General features: G+C 38.9%; 1 protein-coding gene across 2 annotated transcripts in view; it reads left to right on the forward strand.

The window, feature by feature from the left end:
* PDCD6IP (programmed cell death 6 interacting protein) overlaps positions 1-18,059 on the forward strand; it is a 34,368-nt gene extending 16,309 nt beyond the window's left edge. Inside the window, exons 7-18 of one of the 2 annotated variants that reach the window (XM_010582348.1) lie at positions 1,637-1,768; positions 4,235-4,457; positions 5,206-5,329; positions 6,037-6,214; positions 6,613-6,724; positions 7,533-7,702; positions 8,454-8,702; positions 10,080-10,214; positions 11,140-11,234; positions 13,984-14,116; positions 14,479-14,696; positions 15,471-18,059. In XM_010582348.1, coding sequence (XP_010580650.1) covers positions 1,637-1,768; positions 4,235-4,457; positions 5,206-5,329; positions 6,037-6,214; positions 6,613-6,724; positions 7,533-7,702; positions 8,454-8,702; positions 10,080-10,214; positions 11,140-11,234; positions 13,984-14,116; positions 14,479-14,696; positions 15,471-15,639 — 1,938 coding nt within the window. In that variant the 3' untranslated portion in view covers positions 15,640-18,059. The remainder of the gene's footprint in view (positions 1-1,636; positions 1,769-4,234; positions 4,458-5,205; positions 5,330-6,036; positions 6,215-6,612; positions 6,725-7,532; positions 7,703-8,453; positions 8,703-10,079; positions 10,215-11,139; positions 11,235-13,983; positions 14,117-14,478; positions 14,697-15,470) is intronic. The other variant, XM_010582355.1, reaches the window with a different exon arrangement.
* Positions 18,060-26,679: the final 8,620 nt, after the last annotated feature.

Here is a 26,679-nt window from a genome sequence, read left to right on the forward strand (position 1 = left end):
TTCCTTTGTTAATAGTTTCAAAACTCTAAAATAACTATTCCAGCTTGCAGTGGTCTGTCTTGTTAAAAATAAAATGTGAAATATACTAGATTTACTAAAAACACACTGGAAAACTTACTAAAAAGGTTTTTACCAGTGATAAATGGAAGTGGTTGATGTCTGGTCCTGTAACTTAATATGCAATCTTAGTCAAATAATTCCCAAAGTATTTGTTAAAGGTACTTTTATTCTCTCGGGGGGGGGGATTCTGGTAATCCCCCCCCCCCCCGGTGTCTAATGCAGAATAGAATCTTGATAATGGTAGAAACTGTATGGGTAAGGGCTATTGTATTAAAGTAAAAGCATGCATTTTTATTCTTAAGCAATGAATTACACAAATGCCTTAGTAGGCCAGTCAGTGACTTTTTGTATCTATTTTTGGAAGGAAAAAAAAAAGTCTTTTGAAGTTAAATTGATATCTGGCTTGGCTGCAACTTGATAGAGCCTTTTATGTATGCACATATTTTGTCTCATGCTTTCTGTGGCATTTTACAGATTTGGCCAATTTCTCACTTAGGTATTACATTTATGATTGATTGCTGAGAGACAATGAGATAGAATAAAGCCATTGCTTTGTCTTTCATTGTTGTGGACCTTTCTAAGCCATAGATCTGCTCCCTGTTCCAGTTGCATAGTAATCTGTCAATTGATTATCTGAAAGAATGTAATAAGGTTTGCTGGTACTGTGAGTTCAATGCCAGCTCTGAGAACAGTTACATGTTTAGTACTGTGAAATAGAGGTTGACTTGATGCATCAGACTCCAGTTGCAAGGCCTCCCAGACAGCTTTTTCTTCCAAATTTTCCCCCCTTTTTTTTTTTTTTTTAATCTCTTGGGGGGCAGCAAGTTTGCGCAAATGTGAAGAAGCATATGTTTATATACTGAAGTCTTTAAAACATCACTCTGGTTTTCCAGTGCTCCTTGATTTAAGAAATAAAATAGTAAGGCCAAATCCTTGATCAAAGACCATGCCTATACTGTGGGCTGCAGCACAATGTTTTCTTCATGTCTTGGTTGGTACTCCTGCAAAGATAAGTGCTTTTATATAAAAGCCTAAAAATGACTTTTAAATCTTTTAAATTGCTTTCCATGTCAATAGTTATTGGTCGTCTTTATTTGTTCTTTGTATTTGTAATTTTAGAGTTACTTTCTTGATAGGCCTGCTGTTGTTTTAAGTGTAATTGCTTTGTTAAATTGAAAAAAACAAAAAAAGTGCCTGTCTTCCCCCCCTTCTCCTTCTTTTGAGAACACTGTCTTGGCTTTGTCTTGGGGGCATTTGGGTGTGTTCTTGCAACTATCCTTTCTAATATATGCATGCATTTCTAATCTTTGAAGTAAATGTTGTGACTTCATGGCTTGAATTTAAATTGTAGTTCATCTAAAATAATGGACACTAAGAATTTTGCAACAACAGATTGAAAAACGCAAGACTGGATGCAATCCATGCAAAGTCACGTGGTCTCTGACATTTACCTCTAATGTTTTAATCTATCTAAACCATTAATTGGGTGATTCTAATTTCCTTTTCTTCTTCCTTTTTCTTCCTGCATCCCATGTTGTCTGTGGTGGTTAATGTGGTTGGACTTTCCCCTGGTCAGTATTTTTATTTCCAGGAGGTGTTTCCCGTTCTGGCTGCAAAGCACTGCATTATGCAGGCCAATGCAGAATATCATCAATCTATCCTGGCAAAACAGCAGAAGAAATTTGGTGAAGAAATTGGGAGGTTGCAGGTGGGTAACTTTTTTTTCTTCTCTGAAGAATATGGGAAAACTTTAAATCCTGAAAACCTAGCTCAGAGTTCTAAAATTCACATAACTAAGAATGAAAAGTATTAAAAAATTACAGAGCATGTTTATCACATGAATCAAATTATTAGCAGCTGCAAAGATGAGAGGTATCTCTGTAGCTTTTATAAAGATGTATTTTAATGATTTTGGGGCAGTTTGATACTGCTTGACATGTTAAATCTGTATCTTTACGTTTGCATAGGCTTCTTATCTCAGTGTAGCTAATGTAACAGATTTGTTAATAAATTTTCCTAAGTAATGTTAAAAAAAAAAAAAAAAACCCACACCAAAAAAACCCCCTCAAAAACCCAAAAAATCAAAACACAAAACCCCAGAACATTAAAATTCTGTGTGGTGTATAGCCTCCTGCAATCCTGATTTAAATCCGAATAATTTCTGAAAAATGAGCAAACAGTTGTGTTTTTAGTCTTTATAGATTTTTGCCTCTATATCTGGTTCCTAGAGGGACTCAGATATAGATGTTGTAATAAGTAAGGTCTTCGCATGTTTTAAGTAAGGTAGGGAAAAAATGGCTAAAAATAACTACTTTCTTGAAGTCCCCTGGTCCTTGGGGGGGGGGGGGGGAAGTGCTGTTTCAACTGACTTTGTAGGATCCATGTGCAATATCTCTTTATAGATACGCAGGAGAGTTGAGGGACTTTTATATAAGAGTATCACAGTGACATTTTGAAAGTTACCATTATGCATTTATTGACTTGGAGTGAGGTGGAGCTTGAAACTCTTTTTTGTGTGCTTGCATGACAATCAAGTGCCTGTATGAATTTCTAATAGCAAGTTGTTATATTATGATTACATTACTAGGTGATAGATGGCGTATCTGTTGTTTATTCTTGAGTTTCAAATCTGCCCAGCAGAACTCCTTTTCTAGGACTGTACTGTAATAGAATATTAATGTCTTTTTTTTTTTTTTTTAAGTGCTCACCCTTGACAGGTCTGGCTATATCAAATTTACTATCATTTTTAAGTTGTATAGTAAATTAGCTTGTGTCCGTGATTTTTCTTCACGTTGTGTTACAGGAAGTATCCCTCCACGTTGAGTAGTTATGAGTAGTTAAGGTTTTGGTGGGTTGGGCTTTTTTGTGTTGTTGGGTTTTTTGTTTGTTTGGGGGTTTTTTGTTTGTTTTGGTTTTGGGTTTGTTTTTGTTTTTTTAGTGAAGCCTGAGGGGAACTACTCTTATTACTTATTTTGGCACTGCTTCATGAACAGCGTGTAGTCAGAAGTTTAAATCCTGTGTCTTATTTAATACATTTAGTAAAATGCAACTTAAATCCTGAAACTTAAATTCTGTTCTCCGTATTTATTAAAATACTGCTTCCATTATTAATTTAAATTATAGGCTTAGTATCCCTTTTGAGTTTGAAAGATGCAGTTACTATAATGTAATATTCTCTTTTTATTTCCCTTTTTAAAAGCTACAACAAAGATGGATTAAATGGGAGGGGAGATAAATTCTTCCAAATTGAAGTATATGTGCACACCCCAGTTTCTTCTCTCATTTTCTGTTTTTGGCAAATGCTAGTTAGCTGTAGTATTGTATCAAACCAGAACCACTGTTGTGTGATGTATGGCAAAAAATTTCAAATATACTTCACTTCTAATGTAGCTCAGGTTCCACATCACTATTCCAAGAAGTTTGAGTTTTTGAATTGTTGTGAATTTATGTAAACCTTGACTGACACTGCTGCTCAGTACTTTGTTTTTACACTTTCACAACACACTGTGATAAGGATTGAACAGATAAAATCAAAGGACAAAGTTTTTTCTTGCATCTGTCCTGCAGTAAATTGGATGTAGGAAAACTGGGTACCTCAGGGGAGCATCTAGGCTTGAGCAGACAGAAGTGAAGAGACAGCAGACCTTGTATTTTATTTTAATTTGCAGTAGGATTCCAGCGTAATTTCTGTAGCTTCTGAACTCAAGGTTAGATGGGTGTTAGTGGCAGATGTGAAAAGCAGGACTCTGGCCTCTTCCTTCAAGAATGTGAGCAAGGTTTAAGAAACAATTTGCAGTACCTGCAAAAGCAAGCTGTGGGTTTCATGAAACAACATGAAGATGACATGGTGGCATTTTGGAGGGGATTTTGGGGAGTAATAGTGAAGCTATTGTGAGATGTTAACTTGGTTACTGGTTTTTTTTGTGTGTGTGTGTGTTGGTTTTTTTTTTTGTTTTGTGGTTTTTTTTCCTCCAGTGAACTATTTTACTGAGTAAAATCTCCTTTTTCCTTTTTGATATGTACGAGGGGAGAATATTTTCTTAAAGGAGATAATATTGATCATATGCGTTGGCAGTAGTCGCTTGGCTAACTGGGAAGCTCATCTGTTTTCCTAAGAATATATGAAATGAAGAAAGAAAAGTTATTATTTTAACTATATTTTTATTTCTTTTAGCATGCAGCAGACTTGGTGAAAACAGTGGCATCTCGTTATGATGAATATATAAATGTTAAAGATCTGGTTGACAAGATCAACCGTGCACTTGCAGCTGCTAAAAAAGACAACGACTTCATTTACCATGACCGGGTTCCTGATCTGAAAGATTTGGAGTCCATTGGAAAAGCCAGTCTTGTGAAGTCTACTCCAGTTGTTGTTCCCCTCAGCCAGAAATTCACTGGTAAGCAAGTGTGTGGAGCACACAGGGTAGTTGTTACCTTGTGAAACACATGGCCACCGAAGTTCATTTGTACCATTAAAAAGTAAACGTTTCCTTTTGAATTGTATTAAGTATACAGCAGTGTTTTTGAAAGTGCCATTTGCCCTCTTGTTTGTTGTTCTACTACTTGATGATAAAACGTACTGGAAGAATAAACCACAGGTTGAAAATCATTATCTGCAGTGTGCCCTTCTCTTAAAGATTTTCTCAGCAACTGGATTTTCTATATTAAACCAACCTTTTAAATTTCAGAAAGAACACTAATAAAAGGGAAAAGTAACAAATTGTACAATTTTAACTTACCTAGTTGCTGACCTTCCATAAAGCTGAAAAATTTCATTTTGTTGGCTGTACAGGGGAGTTCTGAAAAGTGATCCTCTCTTCCCTCTCTCATTTTCTTCCTTTAAAAAAGCAGAATTAGAAATGAAGCTGTAAGGAAAATCTGATTTGTAATCCTACAATTCTTTTAAATATAATGCCTTTAAATTATTTCTAAATTAATTTCAGTCTTAAAAACTGAAATCTAATCTTAAGACCTGTAGAAATAGATTTTTTTTTTTTTTTAAGACATCTTGGGGAGTGGGGGAGAGTAGCTTAAACTGTTTAGATCAGTCTCTGTAGTACAACCTGTACAAAAAAGCTGTGAAGATGTTTGTGTCCTTTTATCTTCACAGTACAACCTGAATAATTTATACTACTTTAATTGCAGACCTGTTTGAGAAGATGGTTCCATTGCAAGTTCAGCAGTCTGTGAGTGTTTATAACCAGAGAAAGGCAGATCTAGTAAACAGGTTAATAGCCCAGATGAGAGAAGCCACAAATCTGGCAAATGGGTGAGTATGGCTGCTGCTTAAATTTATCAAGAGGAGTTATGGAACAGCCTATACACACTGGTTGCCTTGCAGCCTGCAGACATCCAGATAACAGCAGCGGTTTTTTATTACTGTATGGTAGGCTGGCAAACTTAAGCCATAGCAGGGGTATTTAGAACTACTTTTCTGCAGATGTTAAGACTGAAAGCATATTAAGAACAAATAGTATTTAATTTTCTTCAGTCTTTCCTCATTTTTTAGGAGTCTGACACTGCTCAGAAAAACTTCCAGTTCCATTAATCTAGAAGGATTTTCACATTCCAATGGTTGGCTTGGTTGTGACTCAATACATGATATTTTGTCTCCCAAAACGTTGTTCTTTAAAATAAATAATAATAAAACAATTTATATCAACCTGAAAGATAGGAATGTAACTCAAGGCAGTTGTGACTGTCTGGTAGATAAAGAACCTACTGAAAATGTTTGCCATATTTTGTAAGTGCTAAAAGACTATGATTTGTTCAGCTTTTAAGAGCTTTGAAACTTGTTTTTGGTGAGGTATATACTAGGAATAAGTTTAGTGTTTTCAATTTGAACTTTCTGTCCAGAAGTACATTATACTCTGCATTATAATTGACTGTGTGTTTGTTTGGATGGCAGTGTTATTTATAGGATAAAACAATCTAAAACTACAAACAAGTTGCTGTTTAACATGTTGACTTTTTCAGTGTGTTGGCTTCCCTCAATCTTCCTGCTGCTATCGAAGATGTGTCTGGTGATACTGTTCCTCAGTCTATTTTGAACAAATCTAAGTCTGTGATTGAACAGGGAGGAATTCAGACTGTTGATCAGCTGATCAAAGATCTGCCTGAACTGCTACAAAGGAACAAAGAAATTTTAGATGAAGTAAGCTCAACAACCGCTAACACTAAAACATTCTTAAAAAAACACCACCACTGCTTTTTTTCTCTTTAAATGACAGTAGAAAAAGTGCACAGTTGTCCAAAATGCTTGTAACTTTAATAGCACCTTAAAAATATGCCATTTAAGCATTTAGTCCATACAAAAACTGTTCTGTCACATGTGGATGTTCCCTTACAATTATTTTGTTTTTAAAATTGTTGTGGGGGGGAATTCTAAAGAAATTTGGGCGATTTGTGCCTTTCATGCCTGTTTTTTATTTGCCAAATTAAATTTATAAAGGATGTATAAGCATTCTTTGTATTTTCTACACTAGCTGTATATTTTGTAGCTATTTCATGTTTAGAATGGCTTATAATGCATGTAACATTTTACTTCTGTAGTCACTAAGATTGTTAGATGAAGAAGAAACTACAGACAATGACCTGAGAACAAAATTCAAAGAACGCTGGCAGAGAACACCATCCAATGAACTCTATAAGCCTTTAAGGGCAGGTAGGTTTCATGTTTCATGCTTTGGATTCTGGGGATGCTCTAAGAATGTCCATTCGCATTGTGTAAATTAAAGTAGTTTTCAATGCTCTGGTATTATCTTTAAATATACAAATTTCAGTTTAAGAGAGGTTATACCAAAATATCTTTGTTGCTATCTGGACCAGTGTTTGGAGTTGAGAGATGATGTGATAGCAGAGAATTTGCTGCTGCTTTTGCACCCCTGGAGTACACGTGCATGCTAAAGTTTCAGAAAGCATGTGCAATGAAAAATGACTGCTCTCCTAAGAATCTGGTTGCAGTTACCCCTTAAATACCGTAGTTGTTTTTTTCTTTGTATATTAACATTTGTTTGTTTGTTTGTTTATTACCCATCAAGGTGTTTGATTTGGTGTTTTGGTTTGGTTTTTTTCCCCCCAGCAGTTAGTCATACTACTTAGGGCCATCACTACAGCATGTTTCTGTGCACTTGATATGTGTTGTTTTGAAGCTAACAAGGAACTGATACCACTGCCTTAGTTTGGCAAAGTTACAGGTGTTTAAATCTGGGGAGCAGCTCAAACGAGCGTTCATTCATACACTTTTGTATGCTTCTTTGCAGAATTAATATATGTGCCTAGTTTATGCAGTATTTAAAACATAACTTAGAACCTTAAGTTTTATTTATAAGTCTTAATAACTTCATAATGGGCAGGCTTATAAAAATGTATGAAGTCTTGCTGAAAAGCATGAAAACGGCTCTGGTGCAAGACTTGGCTAAAACTTTTTGAAAGAATATAACCACTCATTTTTTTTTCCTTCCCACCACCAGAGGGAGCGAATTACCATAACATTTTGAATAAAGCTGTTCAAGCAGATGGACAAGTGAAAGAGCGCTATCAGTCTCACCGGGATACGATTGCACTTCTGTGTAAGCCAGAGGCAGAACTCAACGCAGCCATTCCTTCTGCCAACCCAGCAAAAACATTACAAGGAAATGAGGTAAAGCATCGAAATTTGTCCCTATTTTGAATAGAAGTGCTATTTGTCTAACAAAATAAACTTACATGAATTGATGTGGAAGCTGATCCTTAGCTGCTCTTGTTTCTGTCACAATGGATATGGGAGGTAACTAACATTTGGAAAAGAGGGTGTCTTTTCATTTAAAATCTGCTTGATGTGAGCAAGTTCAATCTTCATGGACCGTGAGACTGGTTGAGTATTATAAAAGGAGCAATCCTTGATGAATATTTTTGTTGTGTAGGGTGGTGGGGTGTAGTGCTCAGGTTCTTGGGACAATTGGGCAATGTCAGACATGGCCCAGTGTTTTAAAGTATTAGGCAATTACACCAACTTGCTTCCCAAGAAAGTCATGGCTCACCTACAGCAATATGATTGTTTTTCTCATAGGAGTGATTTGAAGTCAGTGTTTTTGACTGCCATTTTTAGAATATCCTATTGGAAGGTATCAGATCAGTTTTTAAAAAAATAGTTTTTAAAATCTTTGTAGTACTTCAGTGTTATTAGTGGAAGCAAATCTTTAGAGGAGAGAATATAGCTTGAGAAATGCTTGAAGATCTTTGTTTTGTTGCATTTTGTCCTGGTTTGTCATCTTAAACACATTTATAAACAAATACTCGTGCAGTGGTGTTGCCAGCATCAGTGAGGAGTGCAAGATGAAAACAAGTAATAGAGTATACTTCTGCAATAATTCCTCTAAATATTCTAACTTCTGACAATTTTTATTGCCTAGGTTGTTAATGTCTTAAGAACTTTGCTGGCCAATCTGGATGAAGTTAAGAAGGAGAGGGAACAACTGGAAAATGACCTGAAATCTGTAAATTTCGACATGACAAGCAAATTCCTGACTGCACTTGCGCAGGATGGTGCTATAAATGAGGAGGCTATCTCTGTGGCTGAGTTGGACAGAATTTATGGAAGTTACACACAGAAAGTGCAAGAGTCCCTAAAAAAGCAGGAAGAACTTCTCAAAAACATTCAGGTACAATACCTTGTATGTCTTCCTTCCTCTTAAACTAAGGAGCAATGATTCCTCTACCTCTCCAGTACTTCAGAAATCCCACTTCGCTTTCTACTCTGTTTTGCTTGTTACTCTGTCATAGGCCAGTTGATGCTCCTTTACTCCTCTGATCACTGAAAAATACAGGGGTGTTTTTTGTGTTCACTGGAAAGAAATATGAATTTTTAGCAGACTCTCCCAGAGCTCCAGTGTAAATTCTCTTAGACGCTTTCTTGGCCCAATTCTGCAGATGGCTTTGCCCTTGAAAGAAACTTAACTGGCATGTTAAGAAGTTTTTGGGTTTGTTTTGGTTTTTCCTCTCATCCCATCTTAATACTTCTTTCTCAGATAACAGGAGACCTGTCGTTACTGTCTACTAGAAGACATTTTGGGTCTTTGAAGTACATTTTGGTTTATTCCTAATTGCTGTTTACAATGTGCTTGATTTCCAGCATGTGCAAAGCTCATCAAAGTAAAAATTAAGGAGAAATTCCCAAAGTTTATTTATTAATTCACCCTTAATTTGTCATTAACGCTAGAGACGGGTACCTGAAACATCCAGCAAAAGAGGAAGTCTTAGTTCTTGGACAAGTGACTGTAGTGGCTTGAGTAATGATGGAGCCTATTTGCGCACAAGATTGCTTGCAATGTCTGACTGCAAATTGGATTGCAAGAATAAGACTTTTGCAAAAGGGAAATAATGGTTTCTAAATGATGATACGGCCCATGTTTATCAAGGATTTTATATTCAGATATCTTTTAACATAACATACTTCTAAAATCTTGATGGATATTACTTTGATGTTTGAATGTCTTGGAGTTTAAGTTTGGCTGCTTCTGGTAGCTGAAATAGTGTTTTTAAGTTTGCTTGTTTGTTTATTTTCCCAAAAGAAATGAGATGTAGGTGATGCTTTTGTAAGATTTCCACTTCCTTGTCCTTTTTAATAGCTTACCAATGTCAACCAAATTTGAGGTAGCACTTCTGAAAAATACTAACTTTTGGTATGATTTTATGAATGTCCGTGGAGGGTAGTACAGGAGAGAGCCTAATTAGTATAGCCTCTGAAAGAGAGTCTGCAGTATGAGCTTGAGAATTAGCTGAAGGCAGCCCACAAGAGAACAGGTAATTAGCCAATACCTACTGCCAGTGAGTTAATACATGTATAACTGAAACAGCCACTGCACTTGGCAGATAGCAAGTATTGGGAACTACAGTGTGTGGATGGAAGGTGAGGAAAGGCAGGTATTGGGAAAGGGGGGTAGAAGCAATGAGTAAGTGGAAAAAACCTGAAACATACAGAATCTTACACAGAACTAGCTTGCATTATTTTCACTGCTTATTTTTTCCCTTCTTTTAAGAATGCACATCAGGATTTTTCAAAGATGAAACAATCAAACAATGAATCTAATTTAAGAGAAGAAGTCTTGAAGAACTTAGCTGTAGCAAATGACAACTTTGTGGAACTTGTAGCCAATTTAAAAGAAGGCACAAAGGTATGGTAACGCTTAAGGGATTTTTTTTTTTTAACTTACCCAATAAGATGTGAATCAAAACTCATAATAAACTTTGCAGATATGCTAGACGAAGGTACATTTTTGAGGATTTTACTGCTGAATTGAGGACAGTGAGTTGCTTGAATTTTGATTGTTTTGACAGCTGTGAAATGCTTCTTTGTTCTTATCTAAAAAGTAAGCTTTTCTGAGCACTGCTTTATATTAAAATAGGAAAAGTTCTTAATTACAGCAGTGTAACTGATGCTGAAGTACCCAAATGAGCCATTTTATCTGAGGAATTCTTTCATCTGTTGTCCCATGGTATTTAATCACCTTATCGAATTTGTGTTTTATATACTGCTACTGCATATGTGAGGGGAGATGAGGAGGGCTTTATTTAGCTTGCTTTTTTTGATCTGGGCTTCTGGAAGGTGTCTTACTGCTTCTGTATTGAGTACTTTTAGCTGGTTTATTGATAGCTTAGTAGAGGAAAAAAGAAAATAAAACTCTGAAATATCTATAAAAATGAAATGCATGGAACTGACTGAAGGCAGTAAAATGAAAAGAAAAAGTAAAAATTATCCTTTAAAAAATAAATAGTTAATCACCAGAGGTTATCTAGTTTTGTTCTGGTTTTAATACACTTTCTAGTTGTCTTAAACTACTTTTATATTTATACACACACATTTATATATATTAAAAAACACCCCACAAAACTGTGTGATATTACAGTGATGGACAACAGATGACTAATACTTTTTTTTAAAAAGCAGAATAATATGCACTGGCAAACTTCACTGGAATGACAGGTTCTGGGCACTGTAATAATACAACCCCTATAACTGGATCAATATGTAGAAATATGCTAGCATGGAGTCTGAAAGTATTGATTGAGCATGGTGTGGGATTTTTTTTCATTCACTAGTTCTACAATGAGCTGACAGAAATCCTGCTGAAATTCCAAAACAAATGCAGTGACATTGTCTTTGCTCGCAAGACGGAAAGAGATGAACTGCTCAAGTAAGGTTTCAATATTTGGTTTAAGCATTGTAGAAACGGTTAAGTATTTATCAGAAATTAATCTTTGGTGACATGTATTATGATACTTGATGAAATGAGAAAGGGAAACTAGGTGTGTTAAGACTATCACCTCTTCTATGCCTTAATACTAACCCTGCTGTCCCCTCCCCTGAAAAACCTAGGAAAGTGATAGGAGAAATAAATGGAAAAATCTACTTTGAAGTCTGCTCTGCTGTTCCTGTATACAGTTCAGCATGAATCTGTTTCATCTTTTCATGATTTCACTCTCAGTTCTTTTTGGCATGCATTCGTTAATAATTTTATGCTATTATTTCCTTTAGAGGAACTCCTGATTTCTGCACCTTGCTCCTGCTGTCTTTTTGGTTTGAGAAATTAGATAAATGGTTCAGCATACAGTTGCCTTCTATGTGCCCGGTGTGGTGGGGGGAAAAACGTTGGTATTCCACCTCTGCTCCATAGTCTGATCTGGTCTGATGCCATTGTTTAGATACGTGGGTTGCCTACACTGCTGGGGCGAGAAGCAGATTTTGTCCTTCATGTGAAAGAAAGTGTCTGATGTTGTTGTTGTCCCCCACATGTGATCAGGCTAGTATAGTATGCTTCAGCTGTGATTTTTTAGGCTCTTCTCTTAAGAGGAAATAATAGCTGAAAAGGCTTGCCTTTTAATAGGTATTCTTTAGCAAAGCACATAGCCTTTTACAAAAAGGTGTAGTTGTTACTAAAGTTTCGGTTGGTGAAACTGCAGTCGTTCTGTGCACGTACCATGTTGTGAATGGGATGCTCAGCCCTCAAATTTTATATTTCCTAACTTCATCCTTTGTAGAACTGTTCTTTTTCAGTTGGGCATTGTGCTTGTAAATTAATTCTCAGTAACTGTATACAACCCCTTCCACTTCCTACATTCATGCAATTTGGAAGCTGTAGGCTGCCTAATCAAGGCTTAGGTCTGGATCTCTCGCATCTCTAATATATTAAAAAGTTCAGTGTTAAAGCTGTAGGTTTAGTGTTGATAAAACATTCAGCTGAATCTTGCCATGCTATCTTTTACTTCCCTACATGTTAACTGTTTGCTGATGTGAAATCCTGTCAAGGTTAGGGGCGATGATCAGATTTGGGATATTTGTAGTATACATCTACAAAATGTATTTCTCAGTGCGCCCAACCCATGGTTTGAGTGAATTAAGTGTGTGTGTTGCCCCTTCCCCCTGCCCCCCTTAATAAAAATACTGACTGTGGGCTGCATCTTTACTTACTGAAAATAAATTTATTTAGATTGTTTCTTATTTAGAACTAGAAATTTTGCTGCTCCCCCAATAATGATTGGCCATTGGAGGATCAGTTTTAATAGTGTTTTATGTTTCACATGTAATGCGTTTGGTATATACTTCACTCTGAATGATACCACTGTTCTGTAAGTCATCAGTCTTTGCAGTGTGAATTTAAGAAGAAAATTATTGCTTCCATCTGTTATGTCATCTTTTAAGATGTTAAGTTTTGGTTTTGTTAGTTTCAGTATAATACAGTGTTGAACAGTTACTCCACCATCTGCAAGAAATAGTTTGAGATATGCATACGCATATGTACCAGAGTATCAGGACAGTATTTCCAGCTTTTTCTCCATCATTCCTTTTTACTGCAGGGGTAACCACGAGGACAGTTCTCTTGGAGTTTTTGTTTCAGTCTTGTTCTTTCTACCAAGTTTCTGCAAAAGTTGCCAGTTTTGTTCTTCTTTGGAGGTCACCTTTGCATGCTATACAATAGGAGTCTGTAGTTTGTTGCTAACTAGGCTGTATACCTGTCAGTCTCCCCTGTCTTCTGTTTCAGAATGCCAGGTATCAAATTCTAGCTGTTACGTACTGCTCACCTATCATTTTTAAGCAAAATTGTCTGAAATTTTAAATGCTTCCTAAAGTCTCTGAAGAATCTGCCCAATCTCAAATATTGAACCTTTGCATTGAAAAATTAATTACATACCTGTGAATATGTAATTTAGAACTGCTTCCTTGGAGTTTTCACGACAAGCGGACTGTAAAATTATGCTCTTTAATGGCAGCTTGTAGTACAATGTGACACCAAAGCCTCCTTGTATCTTACCAAGAGTAATTCCAACACTAGAGGTAACAGAATAGAGAACTTTAAAGCTCATGTGCTGAGCCAGTTGGATTTTTTCCAGGGTTTTTTTGACAGTTATAGTTACCCAGATATAAATGATATTGCAGACTATCTAGCAGACTCTTCTTTCTTCTGTTAGATGTGTGGTATTTGCATGCAATATTATTTAATTTAGGGCAATTTACAGACGATGTGACATTGCTTTTCTTCTGTATTGCTTCTCTTTACATATCAAAATTACTGAAATTTAGTTTCATCCTTTTCCATAGCCTTGAGGTTTCCTTAGGTTCTCAGGAAAGCTTCCAAGTTGCTAAATGTTCTGACTGTTCTATAATTTCTGATCCTAAAGCTTTTGGCTAATTCGGTGAAATGTACCCAGTGTTGAGTTGGAATATAAAGACATTATTAGAAAATAAATGTAACCATTAATCAGAAGGTTGGCTAGAGGATTGGTTCTGTGGAAGTGATTTGGACTCCAGATTTAGTTTGAGCTAGCTCAGGGGTCATGCTTTAAATACTAGATTTAGTCTGTTGCATCTTTTTAGCTTAGCTTGCTGACATGTATAACAAACAATTCTTAAACTAAGCTGTATGTTTGCTTGTTTGTTTTTAATAGAGATTTGCAGCAAAGCATTGCTAGGGAACCCAGTGCTCCCTCTGTTCCTCTGCCTACATATCAGACCACAGCAGCCGGAGGAAGTAAGCCTGCTTCATCGTCAACTCCTACTCCAGCACCCAGAACCATGGTGGTAAATATATGCTACAGAATTAGGGGGTTGAAAATAGAAGGTCCATACTGTGGATCTCCAAACTGATCTGTAATTTGTGTATATCGCTCCTTAATATATTGGTGTGTTTGGAAATGTGTTGAAGTGAAACAGAGGGCAAAGTCTAAAGACTTAGCAGAGAGGTGTATTATGGCCTATTAGTGTTCATAATTTATAGATTTGAAATGGAAAGCTTCTTGCTTTTTAGATGCTTCACATTATCATCTGTATAGCCTAAATATAGAATGTCTGTTAAAAATAAAATCAACTAATCGTATAACCACAGCTTTTGATTCCAAGACTTCCAGAAAGAAGCTCCAGCTTAATTTACTTTCTCTTGTTAGGGGACTAAACCACAGCCACCAGCACGGCCACCACCACCAGTGATTTCTGCAGCAAGCAGTTCCTCTTCTACATCAGCACCCTCTGGAACAGCTGCACCTCCTGCTGCTGCTGCTCCTGTTCCTCCCGCTCCTACTCCAGGAGCCAGCGCACCTGCAGCAAGCACTGCACCTTCCCAGGCACAGGGACCTCCTTACCCAACTTATCCAGGTTACCCAGGGTAAGCTGTGGGAGTACTTAAGCAGTTCTTTGTTACCCTGTTACCTAAAAGCACTTGTTTGTTGCATGTGATATTTTAAAATTAGTTATTGTTATAATTGAAGATGTGTGTAGTGTTTGAGGCACGATGACTTTTTTTAGTTTTATCATGTAATTCTTGTTGGAATCATTTGCTGGTAGCATTTGTGGGAGGGTTAATTTTAAATTTCTGTAGTTTGGCTTTTTTAAAGGAGAAGGGAGATAGGACTGCAGTTCCTTAACTGTGGTTTGTGGACTGTTGCCATCCCTTGCATAATCAGTTGGTGTTGTTTATCTCGAAAGTGTTGGCATATCTAATTTTTCAAATCTTGGTATCTTGCTAAAGATGATGAAAAATACAGAAAAAATTCCAGTTGAGTAGTGTGCTTTCTTCTGATGCTTTTTTCCATCTTTCTGGAGTCATCACGAGGAATTGAAGGCAGCTGGTCTCTCCTTCAGTAGCAGGCTCAGCAAATGTTAAAATATGTACAATGATATTAAACACAAGAGAATCAATTTAGATCAGTTCTAGTTCTAGCAAGTTGCCTTTACTCCACCTTCTGTCTGCATTTCTGTTCCATGCATTACAATTTTTTTCATGTTTGATCCTTGAAAGTTACCACGCTTTCTGCTGCACAAAAATGGAAATGAAAGCATTTGCAGTGATTGCATGTCTTTTTGTATCTGTTAATGAGTTGTTATTTGCAAATTATCATCATCAGTGTTTTGCAACTAAAGTATGCTTCCCCCCCTCCAGGTATTGCCAGATGCCAATGCCAATGGGTTATAATCCATACATGTATGGTCAGTATAATCTGCCGTATGCACCCTCACCTGTATATCAAAACCCGGGACAAGCACCATATCCGGCACCTCAACAACCTGGATACCCTTTTCCTCAACAGCCTTATTACCCTCAGCAATAATGTATCTGCGAAGAAGCTCCGCTTGTTAAAATTTGGGAGAAATTGGCAATAAGCATACTAAAACTTTTAGCTTCAGTTAATGTACCATTCTGAACTATATGCAGTCTATAACTCCTGTTTATTGTTAACCGCTCAAAAATATCTAGATCAGTTTATGATTACACTAAACACTTTGAAAGATATGCTGCAGTGGTTTAGACTGTAGACTAATGCCAGAATTAGAGCCTAATTCAGTGGTCTGAAACTGTACACTATGTGTTGGCTAGACCAAAATATTTCTTTGCAAAAATCCTATAAGTAACAAATGGGTTCAGATGAGAAAAATGAAGCAGTGTGTGCACTGGGTGTGATATATTCTACGGAACCATATAGCATTTCCTTCTATACTCCATTGGTTTGTATTTTTTTGAGTTTAGTTAAAATACGCTATTTTGTCTAATAATCAAGACCTTGTAAATCGTCAGTAAAAAAAATAAATTACTTAAGAATGGTTTAAACATTTGGCATTCTCCTTACCATAAAAATGTGGTTTGTGTGTCTGTAGATTCTTTCATTTGTCCCTTGACTTGCATATAAATATAACTTCACAAGTGTTTAGCCTTACAACCGAATTTCCTCCTCTTTTCCTTGATTCTGTATTTTTGTGACAGTATCTATAATTAACCACTTAAATGTTGGTAGATGAAGTCTTGCAGGTAGAATTTTCCTATAACTTTGAAGTGTATTGGACTAAAATATGTTCATTACCGTTTTAAAAGAATGGTTACTCTCATCTGCAGAATACTACTTAAAAGAAGGGAGATGAAGGTCCCTCTTAGAGGACCAGTGACTGGTTGGTCTAACTCATGTTTTCCAAAGAAATGTTGATCAGAAACGTGTTATGGCTCAAAACAGGGCCACTATTGATTTTCAGATTATGTTTTTAAATGATTGCTTTTTTCCCCTTGCAAAAATTAATGTATTCCCTTAGGGAGCTTGTTATCAGTGGAGAAACTTTTTTTTTGTGGGGGGAAAAAAAAATTATCTTGTAAATTAAAGCACACTGAATGTTTACTTTTGGATCCATCTTCTCAAAGGATTAATAACCTTGCACTACATTTTGCATTAGGTAGTGAAGAACATACAGAAGTTTGTGGTTAATAGCTTTTACCAAATATTTACTTAACCATCTTTCAGTCTTTTTTAAACATGCTTGTCTAGTGAGGGACTCTCTATTCCTTTAGCCCTTGACAGGAGTTACTTTGTTCTGTGGGACAGTTAATTTCCTGGGTGCTTCATACAAGATGTTCTGGCCTTGCAGACTAGCTATCACAATACTGATGTTAAGTGTTACTACTTTGTTTTTCTGTTTAAGTGCCTGATTAAAATATTGAGGTATATTTTAATGTAGGGGTTTAGAGGGTGCCAATTACTGTAGCATCTGGGTGGAAACGTCACTGGATCTTGAATACTCTTCCTCATACAGAAAGCAGCACACATATCCATATGAACTCCTTTATTTCTGTCTCAACTTCTTGCTGTGCAATCACTCCAATTGCTTTGTGAAGACTCCCTGTTTTTAATACTCCCCAACCCCCATAGAATATGTGGATCGAAAGGTAAAAACAAGTATCCCTTGTAGAACATGAGTTTGTCATTCTAAACAAATTTATTAACCCTGTAGAAGCTCAGTGATGTGGGGGCACAGGAGGAATTAAAGGAATACAGCATGGTAGATAAAATCGTGCCCAAGGACAGGTGCTTTCCATTTCTCTATAAGCATTGCTGAATGGGGTGGCACAGGAGCCAATTTTTTCTCCCTGATGGGAATACGTAAGAAGCAGGCAAGGACAATGAGAAAAAGCTAGGAAGATAATTGGAACCAACAATCAGAACCTGATTTTACTCTAACTGGAAAAACAGTAGTTTTCCACTAATTTCACTGTGTCAATGTGAGCAAGTGCAAGTCTAATGCAACCTTTCAAAGTTCTAAATTTCTAGTACCCTATGGCCTGTAGATTTTTCAGTTCACACATTAGATACATTTGAGCTATTGAGTAAATAAGTTTGTTTCTAGTGCCTCAATTTATAAAGCGTACTTTAATGCTGTATAAAAATATAACTTGGTTCAGCATAAAGATTCCTGGAACTGAAAGTTCCTTTTAAAATTTCGTAGATCTGGTATCACTGTTAAAACACTTTTTCCAGTTGTGTTACTGCTTGCTTTAGTCTGCTATTATTTGAATATGTATAGAAATCTATGCATTGCCTTCAACTTTCACATGACTGTTTTTCTCTCTCTTTTTTTTTTTTCCCCCCCTAAAGGGAGCAGAAAAATCCAGAGATATGTATGTATCTGCTTTTAAGCATGCAGCTGTCATGACTTCGGTTGAAATGTTACCTTGTTCTTCTATAGTTTATTAAAAAAAAAAATCAGTTAGAAAACCTGATTTCATGGCTTTTCTCTTGAGTCCTTTGGCTTCAGACAAGGGTTACTTTGGAAAGGATCGAAGTAATTTATGGGTCTCCAAGTAAGTTTGTGCTGTGGTGAAGGGACTCAGCATATCAGCTACCATGGGAAATGGTAGCCTGTGTATATGCAGGTGCTTTACAGTACAGCTGCTGCTCTGTAGTAACAGCTGTGTTTAAATCCTGGTAGTTGTGTTTATTTCCAAAGCTGATGGAGTGTATTTCCCTTCGATTAAATGCGGAGGAAATGGTAAGATCCTTCTGCCTTCAGAAACTTTGCTTCAAAGTTTGTTTTCATGAACTCATGTTAGGCTGGGTTTTGTATGATTCACAGCAGCATGGGTATGCTGGGTAAAGCGATTAAAGGATTGTAAGGGCAGTTAACTTTTCCCAGCAGATAAATGGCCTCCATGGGCACTCTAAGGGTGATTTCCTTTTTTTTTTTAACTTTTTCTTTAGAAAAAGACTGTACGATACCGTGCTTATTGAAATTGCTGTGTGGAGACAAAAGTTTATGATCATGTCCCTTCGGAGACTTTGAAGTCAAGCATTTATTTTGTCTTGCATAAAAGCTTTCAGTGCAATTAATGAGAAAAGCAAGTCTTATGAAGCAAACTAATTACAGATCATTGGTGAAATAAGGAACTGTTGCAGGGCTAGTAGGTCTTTCCTCAATTGTTTTTTTTCCTTTTTAATGTGATTTCAGCCCGTATGAAAAAGTGTTGTCTTTTCCTGACCACTAATTTGACATTGCCAGCTAATGATGGTTCTCTTACTATCGTCCTGAATAGGAAGTAGGATTATTTTGAGTGCTTTTAGGGCTGATCTGTGGGATCTAGTCTGAAATACACTAAATGTAGTCCTTCACTCTTTCAAAGTGTCTTTAGGCAGTATTTGGACCTTGACAGTCTGGAACAATGTCACCTGTTGCCAGGTAGCTGAAAATAGCAAGAAAATTCTTTGGAAAGCAAATTTTTTCTTTTTGTTAGCTGAGAAATGAACTTGTTTGTTACTAAAATGTGTTTGGTTCTGAAGTGACTTGCATCTCAGAATCTGGTTTTGGGCATGTATTTACATTAGAATAGACTAAGCTGAGTGTGTTTTTAAGTTTTGGTTGTATATGACTGGATGAAGCTACCTGAATTTTCAAGACTTCACTGCCTTTAATCTAAAAAGACTATTTTGAAATTTCTGGCTCTTGAAGAGATGAGCTCTTAACAGCAGAGCAACACTCAGTTGCTTTTTTGTGTTGTTTATGGGGAAGATTTGGGGCTTTTTGTTGTTGTTGTCACTTGTGACTAACATTAGCCACCTGCTAGCTTTTTAGATTTTTTTTTAATGACTTTTGAAAGTTATATTTAAAATGGTCAGTGTTTATTATTCTTAAAAAGTTGACATCCTGTTTGTCATGGTAGTTGGATACTGCTAAATTAAAAAAAAAAACAACAGTAACTTTTACTGCTCCCTCCCCCCCCCCAACTGTTCTAAGTAACTTCCCTGATGCTTTTATGTTCTGACAAATATCCAGAAAATTTACACTCAGTTTGAGATTTTTCTGGTTTGGACTCAAATTTGGAACTATAGTAGCTTTTACTGGCAAGCATACAGTTACTATCAACCCCAAATGATAACTTTAGTTTTGCATCTGATTCCCCTAACTGGGTGTAACAGTCCCTTATGGTAACAACTCTATCTCAGTTGTATCTCTCTCTCCTTCTCTTTTTTTTTTTTTTTTTTTTTTTTTTAAAAAAAATGGAGTGGTGTTTCTAAATACTTGGGAGGAGCTGGCCACCAATTTTTATTAACTAGGTTGTAAAGGAAAACTTTCTACTGTGATGCATGAAAAGGAAAAGACAGCTGCCATTGCAAAGTCAGCACCAAGTCTTTATCACAAATCACTGCTATTAGTTCCTTCAGCTCTTTTGCCTTAAATCAACTCAGCTCTTTTGTAGGGCAGTGTCTGACTGGATTTACGCTTTAAGTTGAAGCACTCCTGGGCACTGGAGTGCCATTCTCCCTGCTGGTACGGTCGCTGGTGTGAAGGCAGCCCATTCCAAGCAGCGCTTTTGCCATCCAAGTGCAGCGGGTGGGTGGGCAGGCAGGGCACCTGAAGGGCTCTTCCCAGCAGGCAGCTTGCGTGCAGCCCCCTTGCTTGGAGGGTGAGGGGGTGAATGAGGGGGTGGGTATGCACCCCCCAACCCACCTGGCCTCACCCCCTGCTTGTGGGTGTGCGTTGTGCACTTTGACAGCCGACAGCATCTGGGTGTCAAAAGCGCTTTGGAGACTTGGTTCTGACTTCCAGTGGTAAGACTTACACCAAAACCAGATTTGACTTAGAGTAACCTTTGACTTAGAGTAACCTCTGTCCTTTGACCTGAAGTGACCTTTATCCTAGAGCAACTTCTGGCTCTGATGTCAACAAACCCTTGACCTTGAGGAGCGTCTGTCCATTGACCTCAACTAACCTTTGACCTTGAGGATCCTCTGTCCTGTGACCTCAATTAGCCTTTGACCTGAGATAACTTTTGACCTCAAGTAACCACTGCCCTTGAGTAACACTTGACATAGATTGACCTTGGGTAACCTTTAACCTCGGGTAACCTTTGACCTTGGGTAGTGGCTGTCCTGTAACCTTGAGTAACCTTTGACCTTGAGTAATGGCTGTCCTGTAACCCTGAATAATGGCTGTCCTCTGACCTTGAGTAACCCCTGTCCTGTGACAAAGGGCAGTCTGGTCTCGCTCTGGGAATCTGCCTTAGCAAGTAACCTTTGACCTCAAATAACTTCTGTCCTCAAATAACCTTTGACTTCAACTAACCTTTGACCTCTCTGTCCCTCGTGTGGCATGAGCTAGGTTGGCTGGGCTTTACCAATGCTGACTTCCACCGGGACGGAGCGGTTGCCTGAGACAGAAGCCTGCCCTGTGTTTTGGCAGGTTTGGTGTTTACAGGTCATTGTGCTGACCTGGGGTTTGCGATTGGTCTGCCCACTTCTCAGCGCGTGACGGCAAGAACGTCCGCAGCATACCAGGGAGTAGGGGGGAACTGGGGTGTCAGTCTAAGCTACCCTGTGTCTGGAGAATTAACGGCAGTGCTGTCTGAAGATGTGCCTATGTGACTCTTGTTCCTCAGCTTTGTATTTCCTACTATGAATTTTTAAGTCTCCTCATTGCTGCACCTTGTTGGACCTCTTTTAATTTTTGTCAGTTTGAACTAAACTTTTCTGAGTTTTATATTCACGTTAAGACGGGGCCACCTGGTGCTGTTGGTGTTCTCGGGACACAAACGTCGGCAGGCCGTGGAGCGACATGGTGCTGTGTGCTGAACCTGCAGCAGAGGGCAGGCTGAAACCGTCTGACACAGAAACGCTCTGCTTAGCCAACACATCTTTTTTGGCGCGACTGTATGCAAAAAGAGATTTTTTTTTTTTTTGAGCTTGTGTTGGTGGAAGGACAGGCAAATCACTTTTAATTAAGCGTTGCCAATTTTAAGTGCATGTAGGTAGCACAAATGCTCCTTGGTTGATGACCTGGAGCCTGACCTGTGGAACCAGCCAAGTGCAGGGACGACTACATCAGCTGCCCACATCTGCCATCCTGACCAGCCGCAAACTGGACTCGGAGCGCTGTGCTGTGAAGGTGAACGGATAGGTAAGACTTCACGGTCATCCTAAACTGCTTTATTGCTCTGCAGGAATTATGTAGCTTTGGGGTATTTTTGACCTTTAGTCTGCATACTGGGACAGTCTCTGAATCTACCCAGTGTGGTTTAAACTCGCTCCCCTCGTCTGATATAAGATAGCTCCTTACCTGGTGCAGGGCAAAGTTATCTGATGAGGCTTAAACGGCTGCTGTGATGAAGTGACACTGGAGCAAAGTGGATGGTGGGTCTTACTGTGGTCCATTCCGAGAGTGGGAGTAGAAAAAGGAGCACGTCACTGGCAGGAGAAAAGCGTGTTGGCGGTGATGGCTCTGTCACTGTGGGGCAGCTACAACACCCACAGAAGGTGTTGTACCAGGGGGATGAAAAACGCTCAGAGAGGGAAGGTGTCAAAGTGGTCTGAGAGGAGAAAGAGGCAGGAGAAAATCGAAGGAATGCTGAGGGACAGCCGATGGTTGAAGAAACGGGGGGCTTATCAAATGAGTTTAGGAAGAGGAGGGAGCATGGAAGATTTTGACAGCATAAAGTCATAAACTGTAACATTTTGGGTGGTGCAAGGAAAATAGAATTCAAGTTGAAAGGGCTTAAGAATTAACTGAAACAGAAGAAAGAGCAATGGTAGTAAAGGGCAGGCAAAAAGAGATGGAGCTTTAGCTGTACGGGGTGGGAGGGAGAGTTCAGAAAAGGACTTTAAGAGTAAAGGAAACTAGCATGCTTCCATCCTCCTTGGGTGAGGGGAGAAGTGTAATGGTAAGTGTCGTGGTTTCACCCCAGCCGGTAACAAAGGACCACGCGGCCGCTCACTCACTCCTCCCGCCCCCCTCCGGTGGGATGGGGGGGAAGACGGAGGAGAGAAAAAAAAACAAACCTGGAACCTCGAGGGTTGAGATAAAGGCAGTTTACTGGAACAACACAAAGAAATTGCAACAACAACAACGGTACTAATGAAAAAGTATACAAAAAGAGTGATGCACAGTGCAACTGCTCACCCCCCGGGACCCGATGCTCTGCCACTTCCCCCACCGAAAAGAAGAGCCCACCCCCCGGCCCGCTCCCCCTTTATATACTGAGCATGATGTCACATGGTATGGAATAGCTCCTTGGCCAGTTCAGGTCAGCTGCCCCGGCTATGCCCCCCACCTCCCAGGTTCCTGTAAAAATTAACTCTATCCCAGCTGAACCCAGGACAGTAAGGAAATGAGTTAATCAGGAAGGTGATTTCCAGTGGGTCTGAAGATCTGGGTGAAAACTAGGGATTGGTGATGGACAGAGAAGGTCTTTAAAAGAGAGGAGGGAAGATGCAGCAGATCAGGTGGATTTGACAACGTTGGCACAGGCCGGCTGTTAATGGGGGGTTAGGTCTTAGAAATGAGCAGGGTCATCCATGGAATCTGAGTAGAGGAATCGAGGTAGGTGCTTACACGTCAGTCTCCAGTGTTGGAGACAAAAAGGGGGGATGTGAACCCCGCAGCCTGTAAAGGAAAGGAGAGGCAGCAGGTCAAGGTGCAAGAGCCCAAGAACTGGTGGTAGATAGGAGTATCTCAAAGCAAATGGAGTTCCTTGTTTAAGTCAGAAAGCTGACTTCAGCCTCTTGCTGCCACTTGTTATATTTCATTAGTGAAGGAGCATTTCATATTCTATTAGTAAATTTTTTATTAGTCAGTGGTTTCCAGCAAGTATTAATTTCCATAAGCAGGAAAAGAGTATGTGATCTAGGACAGATACAGATTGTAGATCCAGCAAAAAATCCTGCGGTGCATGGTGTTTTCCGGTGTTGTCATATGGCCACATTGAAAGACTTCTTTTCTTGGTGCTTTGAGGCAAAAAAACCTTTGCAGTACTCTTCCAATCCCCAAATGTAAAGAAATAAGTCACCGAGAGTGTCTGGCAGTCCATAACGCTAGATGGCATTATATGGAAAGACATAACATAAATCCAACACATCCCACATGTACTGCACTGCACTGCTGTTAAATCCCTGCATCTCAACGGCATCATCAGCTTTGCATGGAAAATTTTGAACGGCATTGTTAAGGGTCAAGTCAAAGTGATGTAAGCTGATAGAAGAAAAAGTTTTGCTGTGCTATGAAAAGAGATTGTTGTGCAGATACTAGGGAAATTGGAACACTATCTGTAATTCTCCAGAAGAGTTTTCTGGATTTAGAGAATTTTTTCCCACCTTTGGCTATATTAAGTAAGTGGTATTTCACTACAGGGTTGTCAGTGGGGCTTAACAATGGAGCCCCTCCACCCCAACTCCAATTTTCTGTGAAATAACACCTCGTGCCCATTATTTTTAATTAAGGGGCAGAAGGGCAGTAGGTTGTGTGAAATACTGATTGCAGTGACCTACATTATCAGTTAATAATCTTGTTAGTATAAAATATTTCTTCTAATCTCTGAAGAGAAGGTCATAGCAGACATGGGAGTCTTCCCCCTCCTCCCGTTTGGACAAGGGCCACCACTTTGGATAACTGCTTATGCTGTCGGGTAGCAAAAGCAAAGTGTCCCAAAGGTGACCATGCTATTGGAGACTTACTGGTTTCTGCCACGATCTAGAGCTGATAACAGGACCTTGAATATTACATATGCTGTAATAGGCCAGTTACGGCAGAGGAAGAGCGTGTGCCCAGGGTGAATTTATCTGGGCTAATTTTTTATTTTTTTATGGCTTTGTGGTTGCTGTGTTTCATGTGGCCTCTCATCCACTGTGAAGAGGAGCGTGAAGAGGTGAGCTGGAAACTCAGGGTAATACAACTAGAAACTTCTTGTGCCTTGGTGTACTATTCCCTGGAGCTGCGCTCGGGGTCTTTTGGGGTGGTGTGAGGAGATCTGTTCCCTGCACAGCTGCAATAATATTTGAATCACAGAAAATGTGCTGACGTTTGGAGCACACTCAGTAGATTTTTACCTGTCACTGAACGTTACCTGCACGCAGGTTATTAAAACTGTGTGTGTAGCAGGAGGTACAAAGCCCCTGTTGTGAAGAGGATAATCTTGAAATACGGCTCAACAGTCATACAGGTCACTTTGAAAACGACCATAGGTGTAAATAGAGTTTTCTTCTAGAGTGTTGACTAATACAGGTTACAGTGGTTTTATGCAGGTAACCTTAAGCATGGGTGATTTCTTAAAGCACATTCAAGATGAGACTGACAGGGCTTTGTCACAAATATCCTACACAATAAACTAGCCCCTAAAGCTTTTGAATAAATGCAAATGCTCCAGCTAGCAGGTGTCTCATTCAACCAGATCCTTCTACCTCCATAAGTGCTCTGAGCAATACCTGTTGTGGAAGCATTGCTTTGCATACTGTGCATTAACACTGTGCGTGGGGAAGACCAAATAGAAACAGAAATTTGCAGTCGGAATGACCTTGAATTCTGGTTGAGAGCCACAGAGTAAGGGTCAGTGCAAAATTGGGCTCTGTGGGAAAGCATCTGGTGTGTGTCTCTGCTGACAGCCTCTACCGCAGCGAGCAAAGAAATGGCTGCCAGTTCTTGTAGAGAGTGGATTAGAGATTAGAAAGTGTAGTAAAAGAAGACAAAGTTATGGGTTATATGCTTGCATGGTCTTGCAGCCTACTAGGGTGCAGTCTTGTGTAACTTAGTTCTTGTAATTGCATTATCAACAGTGACAGAAGGGCATAAAAAACTATGAATATAAAGGTATGCTAAAGGGTTTCATATCTTCCTGAAATGAGGAATGTAGTGATGGATGTTCAGCATTTCTCCCTAATTTAGCTTGATGATCTGACTTGCCCTTTTTCTTGCATACATGGCTGTGAGAGGCAGCATGATAGCTCATTTTGAAGGAATGAAGAGATGGGCCAAACTTGGCTGACTACTTCATATTTTTTTTCTGAAGGGTGCAGGTGGGAGGGCAAGGCATCCCAAAAGGTGGACAAACAGGCAAGACAGATGTTAGTTATTCTGTTGGCATCCCAAACTTTCAGGCAGGATGTCTTGCATTTTGACAGTTTCTAAAGAGGACTTCCAAACCCAAGAGCAGATTTCCCATGGATCTGTGCCTTGCGGCAGGCAGTGTGTCACAGTGTTTGATGTCCAAGCAAGTATGAGCTTTCCTACTGAAGCACCTTCTGGAGATGCAGCAGTTACAAGGGGTGGCCTCGTTTTCCTCTCATGCAGGTTGTCTACTGTCTAATGAGATTTCTTTGGCTGGACAACTTACAAGATCACTTCTCCCTTACGTTGATGCTTTCACAAAACTGTTTGAATCTAATTATCCTCTGAGCTTCTGCTTTGCAGGCAAATTTTTTCAAAGTTGCTGGAGACCAGGAGAAGAATACACAGATGTACATACACATGTGCATCCACTCACTCCCTTGCAGGACAGCATCATTGCACAAGTGCTGTTTCCATGGAAACAAGGATAAAATACTGAGTAATGGAAATTAGAGACTCATGTAACAAATATTTTCTCTCCTGGACAAGGTTATTCTCATCTATATTCTCTGTCTGCGTGTGTCTTCATGGGTTTCTGAAAGACTATGGATTTTATTTTGTTTTGTTGGTACTTTTCCTCTTATATGCAAAGAAGGACCCTCAGCAGTAGCCCCTGTTGTTCTTCCTTCTGAAAAAAAATGCTGCATTGCATCACTATGTGCTGCTGAAGCACCTCGATGAGATCTGAAATTCATGTTAAGGATTCTTCCCCATGTGTTGGTTGCTCTGTGACCATGTCCCGCAGAAAGCAGCCCCTGGGCCACTGAAATAGGTAACCCGAAGAAGGCTGTGCGCTGGTGGTTCTTGGTCTTTGAATCAGGGACAAGCACCTGCTTCACACCAGCACTGGGAGTGTCAAAAAGGCACATTAGACACCGATTTATCCTTGCCCTGCATATCTCCCAACTGGGTGTTCAGGACAGTTGGGCTCTGAGCCCATGGTCTAACGCCCACCAGCGACTGGCTGC

Source organism: Haliaeetus leucocephalus, unplaced genomic scaffold (assembly GCF_000737465.1).
Source record: "Haliaeetus leucocephalus isolate CR32 unplaced genomic scaffold, Haliaeetus_leucocephalus-4.0 Scaffold83, whole genome shotgun sequence".
Classification (NCBI taxonomy): Eukaryota; Metazoa; Chordata; class Aves; order Accipitriformes; family Accipitridae; genus Haliaeetus; species Haliaeetus leucocephalus.